This window comes from Solanum stenotomum, chromosome 3 (assembly GCF_019186545.1).
Source record: "Solanum stenotomum isolate F172 chromosome 3, ASM1918654v1, whole genome shotgun sequence".
Classification (NCBI taxonomy): domain Eukaryota; kingdom Viridiplantae; phylum Streptophyta; class Magnoliopsida; order Solanales; family Solanaceae; genus Solanum; species Solanum stenotomum.
In genome coordinates, this window is record NC_064284.1 from 2937690 (window position 1) to 2949436 (window position 11747).

The window sequence follows — 11747 nt, forward strand, 5'->3', positions numbered from 1 at the left end:
AAAAAAATGAAAATTTCACGTTTAACGGCGCCGTCTACTATTACCTCAACAGCGACTTCCCCGTTTACGTATCGGTGATTTGTTTGGTAACCCAAAATAAGCTCGCTTCTATATAGTATTTTATATGACTTCTTATAGATACGTATCAATTTTTTCGACATATCTTTTACATAAAATGAGTTATTTTTTGGGTCTGATATGTTTAATTGTTACGTAGGGAAAATGGGACCTAGAACTCAGTCACTCACTACAAAAGGCAAGAAGGCAGTTAAGATTAATGAGTCTTGGGCTCCAGTTGTTCAACAAATATAGGAGCAACACTTTATCATAAACATGTATTAGAACAATACATATTTTCTACTTTTACTTCTCTTTTCCTTTTAATTACTTTTTCTAGTGTTGGAGGGGTTGAGCAGAAGCTTTCAATACAAGTTTAGGTAGGAATATAATAGTGCAATTATTTAAAGAAGCAATTCCAGTATTTGCATGCAGTTGTTTTGTTTATTAGTATATAGTTGAAAATTTGGACTTAACTTTCCTTTTAGTGACTCAAGGGACACCTTAATCAATTGGCGATTATTTTAATTCGGCACTTGTGCCGGTGGCAAGTACATAACTAATACCTTATACAATAGTCGAGATATATACAAATTGGCTCGGAAATCTGCTTTCAAATAAAAAGGACAAAACCTCCCTTAGTGAGTAAAGACAACAACAGAAAGGAAAGGTGAGGATTGGATAACTTTTTGCTAGCTTTTGCACATCAAAAGTATAAAGTTGGTTCTCAATTAAAAACAGCACCATTCAAAGATTCTAATATTGCATGTGACGCGTCTTCGAACATCTAAATTCTATAATCAAATACTATGGAAAAGTCGAGAAGTCATATTTCTGAAACCACTACTATTCTTATTATACCTGCAAATTGCTTGCTTGGTGCTTTTTTCCCTTTCTCCACATGAACAAACCAACTTGCCGGTATACCAATCTGTTTTACAAAATTGACAGGTGATGCTAATAGAGCATGAATATGAATTTCAAGTTCATTGCAACTGAAGATGAATGTAATCAATAAGAGGTGTTTACGCAATTCAGGAGAGTGCTTTATGATTTAACTTAATTTTCCAAAGTTCAACGTCATTCCCTCTATTGTAATTCCGCACATAACATGGAATGTATCTCAAATCGATCTGTTCACCAACAAAGAAGGGCTCGGATGCACTATCAACCTGCTTACATCCTGCATCATCTGCTGCATAGTAACATATCATACACATATATTAGTGATGAATTACCAACAATAAGTGAAAAGAACTTTTTATCCGTTTGCAGCTTCGTGCTGACCTTGTTCAGTGATCAGGTAACTACGGAAGTGTGAATATCCATTTGCAACAACATCAAGATCATCAATGGAAAAGTTGTAACGCTTTTCCATAGCCAAGTATAGCACCTGAAGTAAAGGCCAACAACACAATCAGTCAACCAATATGCGTTTATGATCTTCCACTCTTGAAGGTGCCAACAACATAATGTTTAAAAGGTTTTGGATGACTAGAGGTATGTGCAAGTTGGTCCCGACACCACCATCACCCAAAAAAGTGCAGAGTACTCCTGATTCATTCATGGTACCTTCTCCGGGTTGTCTAACATTAATTTCTTCAAGATGCTGAAGAATGCATCAGTCAGATCATCGCTGTAAATGACATCAGCAGCCAGAAGCAAAGAAGCTTTCTTGAGTTCTTCGATTTCTGATTGGGTCCAGCTGTACCTGGACAAATTTGGCTGATCTGCTTTAGTGCTTATATTCTAGTAATACTTATCATTGCTAGAACCACCCAAAAATGTTAGCAAAAGGTAGTTATCAACTCTAGCTGTCTCTTATAGTACAGACAAATCAATTACCTTCCTTTAGATGGTGAAGTATTCTCCTCTTGAGGAGGCCATGAATCTTTCCAATCAAGTTCACGTACATGAACAGAAGCCTTCCCATGGAATATTTCAGCATTAAGATCCACATTTTTCTCACAGTTCTCAAGTACTTCGTCTCCATGGTCTGACACATACAACTTGGGAATTAAACAGAAAATGTGACCAAAAGCATGCCATCCTTAGTGCTCTAACTTAAGGATAGACGGTTCATAGTGCTCTAACTTAAGGATAGACAATTCATAGCAATTGCAACAGAAAAAAGAAGACAACGATAAAATTGATGGTGACTGGTGTAAATTCCAAAATATGCTAAATGAAGTTCTGATAGCAGATGGCCTTAAATTAAAGGACCTACACTAACCAAATAACATTTCTATGCCTGGAGCTCTCGCCACGTACATGTATTGCATGGGAAGTGCCAATTACTAAGTCTCACTTATTTACTTGCACAAAAAGATAAAATAATAAGTAAAAGCAGCATTAAGATTCACCCTCCACTGTCGCTAAGTTCTTCATCACCAAGGTCGGCAACATACAACTAGACGTAACCGCAGCCTCAGAGTGACAAGGATGAGAAATCATAACAATGATGGTGACCACTGCAAACTTTTGAATATGTGAAATTAAGATTTAAAAAAAAGTTACCGATGATAAAAAAGTAAAATGCATAGTCACACAAAAAATGTAGGATAAAAAAAAAAAGTTACCGATCTCCCAAGTGATTATATATGGGAATCCAAGTAATATGCTTGAAAAAGACATTAGTGCTTAGAAAAGCTTCTGAAGCCATTGAAAAGACGTATGAAAAAAAAAAGAATCTACAGAGTAACTTGAGAAAACATGCTGTGCATGACACTACAGACCATAGCACATTGATAAATTGTTATCAGATGAAAAAAAATAGAATAGAACATCAGCATTTCAATGCTGTATACCTGTTATGAAGACAGTTTTAGCAACACGGGCAAGCAAAATACCAACTAACCCTGATAAAAACATTGAAAGAATATCTTGTCATACAGCAGATACTAATTCTTTAAATTTGAATAAATCTAGATACTTGAGATCAGTCCGAAATTTTTTGATGTAGCTACAAGTCAATGAAAACCTTAAGAATACAATTTCAGTTATTCAGTGGTAGCGATGGCAGCAGGGCAGGTATCACCAAATAATAATGACTCTAAATCCAAAAGGATACCGAGCTGATCCCGATGTTTCTGGACCCAATAAGATACCATTTATTGATCCCAATATGGTTTGCAATAAGAGGTACCTGATAGGCTCTGGGATTTAACACCAGGGTCCTGCAACTGAAGCCACATATCCTTTTCTTATCAAGACCCACATGGTATATCATACTGTATTATAAGGAGAAATTTAAGCATGAATTTGTTGATAACTGTTTGATAAACGGGAGTACATACTAGGTGATTAGGTGTCCATTAATTAAAAACATAAACAAGGTAAGAAATGAAATGGGTCCACAGGAAGCGGAATGGAGAGTGAGATACATATAGCCCACCTCAACTAGCTGAGAATTGAGGCATTATAGTAGTTGTTGTATTTTTGGAAAAAAAGGTACCCCAAAATCCAAGGCTTTGGTTCAATGGCAGAGAGTACAACATGCCAGGCATAGTAATGTGCACACTGCACACCACATGTTCGAAACCAGGTTGTTGCATCAAGCTAGGTATTATAGTGGAGAAGGGTAGAAGGCTGGAACGATTGTCCTCAAGTATCAAGTTGAAACAGCACTCTTCGTCATCAAAATAATTCAAGAAAAAAGGTTTAGGAAAAAAAATATGACCAGAAAATTTGAGTTTCTTTTTTGTCCTAGAGTTTTTGAAAAGCAATATTAACAATTTATTTGTCTTTTCCATATTAATTGTTAAATTGCTTATTATGGTTTTAGGAAACTTTTGTCAGGCAAGTACGGATCTTGGCATCACTACTCTGTAAAGTGGGGACGTTTGCAATGAGTAGAGGTAGCAATGCTGATACTATAAACAGAACAAAACAAATTAAAGGTGATGAAACTTACCTGTACCAGCCCCAAGCTCCAATGCTACAACTTTATCAAAATCAGATGATGTAGACATAAGATGCAACACAAAATCAGTAAGCACTAGTTCTGCTCTCCAAACCTGAATAGGTAAAAAACAACTAAATGAATAGCACATAAAGCACTCAACTTGAGATAGCATAATGAGGATAATAGTGATTACTGACATTCGGGACATTTTACACTTACGGAAAAGAGAAGATGTGCTCACACAGTTTTCAGCTATTGTATTTCCTCGTACAAATTGAGGAGCAAAAGCATATGGAAAATGTCATAGACTCATAACATACTTCTTTTAAATATGGGGGGAGAAGCTGAATGGAGAAATGGTAGATGAAGACAAGACATAAGGACCAACGAACTCTGAATTTTTTTGATTACCTGCAAACCAACTCTACGAATCGATGAAGTGATATTATGCTGGATGGTTAAGACAAGATTATGGCTAGGTGGTTCTGCAAGTAGAAGGAAAACGATGTATTACGTATATGGCATTTGATATGAAATGTTGGTGGAAGGAGTGATGAGAAGCTTGGATAAATAATCAGTGACTCCATGTTACTATTCAAGCCATGTAGATGTGATTTTTTCTTAAGAGCATTCATCTGAAGGTAATTTAGGAAATTCAATAAATATCCCCAATTTTATTATAAAACCACTAGGAGAAAAATGCACTTCTCGTCTAGGAAAATTTTGTGCCTTCTCTCAACTCTTTCTCCTGAATTCACTGAGCATGGTTGAATACTGAGGAAATCAAGAGAAGAAAACATGTGCTGCTGCCTATTGGTATTAGTTAGTTTGTGATATTAAAGTAATCATGGAATACATTGCCATTATTTTCAATATGGACTAAACTAAACAGTTAAAACAAAATGTGATGAAGGGAGTACTTTTTCATGATGGTCTTGTTCACTCTACTTATAAGGAGGGAAAAGAGAGAGCTTATGTCTGTTCACTTGAGATGAACTTCAGATGCTTCTATTATGATCAACATAGATCAAAGGTTCACAAACTCAATGATTTTCAAACCGATCGCAGAAATAAAGCCAGAAATCATTTACTTGTAGGCTAAATCAGCTTAAGTTCACATTAACTACAAATTTTCATGTTTCGCACAGTTCCATTGGAATACCTCCACCATTTTAATCATTAACCAGTAATACTGTTAGATTACAAAAGCAGATGAAATAACATGAAAGAGTATGCACCGAGATGAAAAGCTCATAAACAAACACTGATTGACATTAAAAAACAACTAGTAAATAGCTATTAAGATGAAATACGACAATGGCTTAAAAGTACAAAACCAAATGAAGGTGCTGAAAAGACGGGTGCATTGTGTAACTTTTAATATATGGTGGACAAAAGTTACACTTACAAAAGAGAGTTCTTGATAAAAGCCTTCCTTTTTAGGTGCAGATAACTTACTTTTGCGCCGTGTTAGAATAAGATCACCATCTTCATCCAGGTCAAACATGGTAGATGCAGAAATTGACATATCCTCAACTGCATCAGTATTTCCTCTCAAAATGGAATTTTCTACAAAGTCGAAAAAAATACAATTTCTTTTAAAAGTTCTTATACTATCAAGATCCTTAACACAGTATTCCTAGTATGTACATACACTCCAACAAGCTTCTGCAATCGCTTCAGATTTTTAGGCTACTCTAACAACAAAATTAATAGTGCTTCCAGCTCTCCATTTCCTATAAGAAGCCCGCACACGAGTTAATTTCATCCCCTGTTACTAATTGTTCAGATCAAACAATCCACTCAGTTCAATAGTCACTCTAATTTGCAAATTACATATGACATCCGTGATGCTTACTATTGTCATTTAAAATCACCAGTTTAATATTATATAATCAAAAGAAAATAAAGAAGAAAAGTGTAAAGAACAAGTAGAAACAAAGGAATTTCAAAATTCTCCAAGTAAGTTAGACATTACTGTTGACTATTCGTGGAGCTAAAAATTGGAAATAAGAGTTCCAATCAAAATGAAACTTAATAATCTAACACAATTACGGACATTACTGTTGACTGTTCACTGAGGATGTGTTTCATTCGAGCAATTGTCATGACAAAATTAATACAGTAGTAGACATTTTGCTGCTATGAATTGTTCGTCGGCGGCTCATGTTCAACTCGGAGCTAACTGAAGAAGAAAATAGGGAAATTCGGCTTACCGTGGCGAGGCGGTAGCGAGATGGTAAAATGGGAGAGATGGGGACCGGAGTGGTGAGGAGGGCAGCCGAGGTGAACTTCACTCATCACTTGCTCCGACGACAATGGCTGTTGAACGCCGTCTTCGCGCTCCATCGAATCAAAATTGTTGTAAACGACGCACCCACTTGGGGGTTTTCCAAACGTTATTTTGGCTATAGATGATTTCACTTCTATATATTTTAATTTAAGTACTTAATTACAAAATAAAAATATAACCCTTTTCGATTTTGACTACAAGAAAATGACTTTTTCTGACCTTATATGTGTAAAATGAATATCTCTCCGTGATAAAATTACAAGTGTCTCAAATTTGATTAGTGAATTAACGGGATGTAAATAATCAGAAAATTCTACAGAAGGAGAGTATATATTAAAAAAAAGAGTTTATTTAGCTGTTTATTTACAATAGCATGAGATGGGCTATTTATATACTGCTTACAAACAACAATCCTAACATGTAAACGAAGAATATGATGACAAATGAACTACGAAATGTAATATGCAGGAATATGAGTTCATCTAATTAAATATCTATTCTCTTGATTGTTCTCTGAGAGACGCTAGTCGAGCCACAAAGTCATCATAGTCTGGTAGCTTAGGATGGACATGTCTATTTGAACCCAACATATCAGGTTGAAATGAATTTGTTCGAGCGTGCCCTCTTCTTTGATCCCTTGGACTTGTTTGTTCCCTTTCTGCTGGAAGGGATAGCGTCCTGTTCCCCATACTTCTCCGCCTTGACACTTCACTAGGACTGTCAACTGCAGCTTCTTTTGGTGTGTTAACTGATTGTTGGTACTTTTTCCTGCTTAAGTACATCAATAGCCTGTCGATCAGTTTTTCCTCTTCATCCTGAGGTTCCTTATCGTCACCAGTTGTGACTTTTGTGCCACGTCTCGTCCTAGCTGATCTTGGCTTGTCCTTGGCTTTTTCAGCTGCATCATCCTTGCAATTTTCTTCTCCAGTGGAGCTAGTAGGAGAGACAGTATCTGAAGTGTTTTTTGTTAAACTCGGTTTGATATAAGGAGGGAGAATTGACCTATAATGCAATGGCTTCTTGTCATCAGACTCTTCTTCAGGAGCAATCTCAATCTCTGGTTTATTTTGTTGCCTTTGGATCACTTCAATATCTTTGACTGGAGGCAAATCGTCAGTTTTTCTACTAAGGCTATCTCTTCTCCTTCTGTTACTTCTCTCCCTCCTTCTCATTGACGAACTATGTTCATCATCAGGGACTACCTTTCTGCCATAAGATGAATTATGCTCCAATTTATCCTTGGACAGTTGCCTCGCGTTCTCATGATCAAACTTAGCAACTTCAGAATCTTTCTTCCGAGGTGATTCTTCCATCTTACCGTGCAGATTGTACTTCTGATCATTCTGACTCTTGGTCCAGTCCTGCAAAAGAATCAAAGAAGATCCAGATGAAGCCTGATTAAACGTGAAACTCCAATCAGAAAGGATAACAAAATGTAAAAAATTGAAACAACTTTCAATTCTTTATATATCAAACTTACTTTTAGCAATTCAAATTTCAAGTTGGCTTAGATGCAAAAATGAGGATACTATGAGGTTCTATTGAAGGCTTACTTGTTCAGACACTAGTGGATTGTATAGCTTCTGCTCCAAAGCCTTTGAATTCCATTCTATACCAGATTCTGATGCTATATCTTTCATCAACTGAAGCTTCATCTCCATTGTAGGTGGCACTGACTTTAAGTTCTGGAGAAACTGTATAGAAGAGAACGCGTTTATTTTCCAGATCACGATAGAAAAAGTAAAGTTGCATTTGTAAATTTTGTAGACAAATATTATCTGATGGAGAAAACATGAGTGACTACCTCTTTATTGACATGACATTCTAGGAAATTTCCATATCTCTCAGTAAATACACTTCTTAGTTCGCGTAATTCTGGCACATCCGCAAATCTTGCTGCTGCAAAGATCAAAGACGCCACAGCTTCTCTGCACTCCTCAGGACATTCCCTATAAGTAAAAATTACCCAGAAATTGAGGAATACTCGTTTGATCACACCATATTCAGCTCAAAATATCTGAAGGAAGCTATGTGTAATGTTTCCTCTCATCTCGCAATTATAACATACATGAATGAAATGCTAATAGAATGTTATATTGCTCAAACTCCCCAAAAATATCGCCAGACTCGTGTCAGATCATCCAAAATGCACAAGATTTGAGGATCTAACATGCACCAAACAACATTTTTGAAGAGCCGGGCAATGTTCAAACAACTGCACCTAATTGGCCTAATTAAACAATCTTGACAAGCCAACTAATGTAAACACATGTATCAAGTAAACAAACTGCCAGAAGATTAGCAGCAACTAACATGAATTTGAGTACACAAAAATCAAAATAGCACAGAAAAAAGCAAGATATAAATAATTATTTTAAAAAAACATACCTCTGTTTATACATTACAGATAGATTATTTAAGATGTGTTCACAATACTGCTCCAAGAAATCATAACATCGAGAGAGATTCATCTCAGCCAGGAGGCCTTCAGCCTGTAGCAAATAACAAAGATCACAAATTAGAAGAAATTGAGCTATTCACACTTTGGGGAAGAAGAAGAAATTCAATAATTAATAGACACTTAAATTTCTAGACTCGTGATTACATGAAATAAATTTAACTCTGCCAACTTCAAGGCAATCACCGGTTCATCCTACACAACAATTTTTCCCTCCAAAATCCATGTTAGCAGTCATATTAAACCCCTGAACAGGTACTCAATTTCATTTATAGATGCCAAGTGAAATGCAGTAAGACGCCGAGCGTGTATGGGAAACAGCCTATCTACCCAACATAGGTTTGATAAGATCAGCTTAGGCTACTTGTGGGATTACAATGTGTATGTTGTTGTTGTTGTTTAGTATTTTCTGGACGGAGATCTTCATTATATTTGATGAGAGAAAAATCCATTACATCAAAATAAGATAAGATGCTGATCACAACAACAACAACATCCCTGTGAAAGTCCACAAAACAGAGTTTCGGAAGGCTAGACTGTACGAAGACCTTACGAGAGGCTAGAGGCAGATTTCTTATACCAAGATACTTCAAATTTCAAGGTTCAAATCTCAGAACTTAAAGAAAGGGAAAGAAAAACTTACCCTGCTATAGGCGTTAACATCCAATCCAGTTTTAAGGAGGTCGGCTATATCATTCTTCAAATACTTCAACATTGCATTCCTCTTCCTTTTCACCATCTCGATTCGAGTCTTTGTGAGCTTTATTGTTGATTTGCTGTACCACATAAAACAAAAAAAAAAAATTACCAACAAATTCAAAATCCAACCCAGAAAAAAAAACAGAGCCTCCTTGCAGAATCATGGCTATTACCTTTTAGCATAGAATTTACTTTTCAGCCATGCATCTAACATCTTGAATTTCTTTAAGTTCCCCAAACGAAAGGGATCACCAATTTATACAAGATGAAAAAAAATGCAACTGAATTCACGATAAGAATCAACTTCGAAAAAAGGTAAAAGAAAAGAAGCTGCTGCTTTGTTTTGATAAAAGGGAAAAGAAACCTTTATGGAGGTGTCTAAGTCTAATGCAAGTTCCTGCTTATCCGAAAATTTTGAAAAAAAAGGAATAAAATTTATCTTGCTAAGATTGAGGCCTTAAATATAAACATACACAAGAACTATATTTATGGAGAAAAAAAGTAAGAAAGAGTTTATATATGAGTAAATGTAGCAGCTGGGTGCTGATTGCGAATCTTTAGGTGCCCCGTCGGATTTTACTGTCAGTAATAATCGGGTCTGACAACGGTAAATAATGAGGAGTGGGGCAACGTTGTGGCGTAACATGCGCGTATAGAATACGAAATTGGCGGGTTCTTAAATATATACGGGAGGAAATGAATGATCCACCTTTTTTATTTTCACCTTAATTATTACTCTAAATTAGCGGGTTGTATTAGATATTTATATCAAGTCAATAAAAAGTAATATAATATATGTTTGTGCATAAACTTTTTAACATTGTCATCACATTACATTACTTAATTAAAGTGAATTTACACGATTTAGTGTAATCATCTAATGCGAGTAAATATTTATTATTTCAATAGCGGTTCAATTAATGTTGGTGAAGTTGTTGGTCAAAGTAATTAATAAACGGCGTTAAGTTTTTTATTTAGAATATCGAGGAATAAATGAATTGAGGGTAGCTACAATCATTCAAGGCTGATCTGTTGAAAACAATTTTGTCAAAAAAAAATAAATTATATAAATGAATTAAATATGGATTTAATTTAAATATTTTAAATAAAATTTCTGATTTCACTTTTGTAAACAATTGACGGATTGTATTAGATTTTATATCAAGTCAATAAAAAGTATGGTATGTGTTTGTACATAAAACTTTTTATGTCTAAGCATGTTAGTTTTCAAGCATTATATTATTTAATTATAATAAAATCGCCTAATGAGTATAAATATTAACAATTTTTTTATTGTTGTAGTAACAGTTCAATTAATGTTGATGAAGTTGTCCGTCAAAATAATTAATAAAACGGTGTTAAATTTATCATTTAGAATATCAAGGAATAAATGAATTGAGGGTAGCTACAAATTATACAATCATTCTAGGTTAGTTTTCATGTATTGTCACCACATTACATTACTTAATTATAGGTAAATTTACACGTCATGTGTAATCACCTAATGCGGGCAAATATTTACAGTTCTTTTTTGTTGTTGGTGTAATAACAGTTCAATTAATGTTGGTGAAGTTAATGGTCAAAATAATTAATAAACGGTGTTAAATTTATATTTGAAATATCAAGAAATAAATTGATCGAGATAATTAGAATAATTCAAGATTGATCAATTGAATATAATTTTATCGAAAAAATAAAGTATACATATAATACAAATACGTATTAAATTTAAATATTGTAAATAAAATTTCTGATTTCACTGCTTAAATAAATATATGTAATTTTAGGGTAGATTTAAAAACTACATATACCCCAAAACTACAGTAGTAGATGTCTATTGAGGAATATTTTTTTTTTTTTAAAAAAAAAAGATGTCTATTGAGGAAGGAATTAGAGAAAGAAAGGGTCATATAGACTCATAGGAGTAGATGTAGAGATTCTAATTTAGTGGTAAAAAAAGATTTATCGATTGTTTATAGGAGAAAATAGAGGTGTTCCTTGTTTTAAGGTACAAAATACAAATTTGTGGAAGAAAATGGTCTTTATTGTCCCCACCGTTTACTAGCTTAAGTCCTAAGCTTTACAACTATACTAGTCCTAAAATGGCAATTTTTTTCTCCAAAAAAATACCTTTATGTTGAGTTGTTTTGAGCGTTTGCTCACGGTTTGTAATGGCAGAATTTTTAATTTCTAAAATATGAGTACACCGTTATAAAAGCGAAAAATGTATAAAGTTAAAATTTATTCCTATTCCTTTATATAAATAATTCAATTAAGTGCACCATTGTTATAAAAAAAAAATTAGAATAGCTAGTTGTTTAGTTATGGAAGGAGTG

General features: G+C 34.5%; 2 protein-coding genes across 5 annotated transcripts; both read right to left on the reverse strand.

Moving 5' to 3' along the window:
* Nucleotides 1-868: 868 nt before the first annotated feature.
* LOC125859645 (uncharacterized) lies at nucleotides 869-6374 on the reverse strand. 4 transcript variants are annotated; one of them, XM_049539434.1, is made up of 9 exons: nucleotides 6178-6374; nucleotides 5420-5497; nucleotides 4373-4446; nucleotides 3971-4073; nucleotides 2865-2915; nucleotides 1903-2053; nucleotides 1630-1768; nucleotides 1345-1450; nucleotides 869-1252 (listed from the first exon to the last, which is right to left on the reverse strand). In XM_049539434.1, the coding sequence occupies exons 1-9, from the start codon at nucleotides 6308-6310 to the stop codon at nucleotides 1092-1094; spliced, it is 996 nt and encodes a 331-aa protein (XP_049395391.1). In that variant the 5' UTR covers nucleotides 6311-6374; the 3' UTR covers nucleotides 869-1091. The 4 variants fall into 4 exon arrangements, with proteins under 4 accessions (XP_049395391.1, XP_049395389.1, XP_049395388.1 ...); XM_049539432.1 differs by having other exon boundaries at nucleotides 869-1249; nucleotides 5420-5530; XM_049539431.1 differs by having other exon boundaries at nucleotides 5420-5530.
* Nucleotides 6375-6593: 219 nt separating this feature from the next.
* LOC125859644 (uncharacterized) lies at nucleotides 6594-9871 on the reverse strand. Its single transcript, XM_049539430.1, has 6 exons — nucleotides 9585-9871; nucleotides 9356-9488; nucleotides 8643-8746; nucleotides 8059-8203; nucleotides 7808-7948; nucleotides 6594-7615 (listed from the first exon to the last, which is right to left on the reverse strand). The coding sequence occupies exons 1-6, from the start codon at nucleotides 9623-9625 to the stop codon at nucleotides 6749-6751; spliced, it is 1431 nt and encodes a 476-aa protein (XP_049395387.1). The 5' UTR covers nucleotides 9626-9871; the 3' UTR covers nucleotides 6594-6748.
* Nucleotides 9872-11747: the final 1876 nt, after the last annotated feature.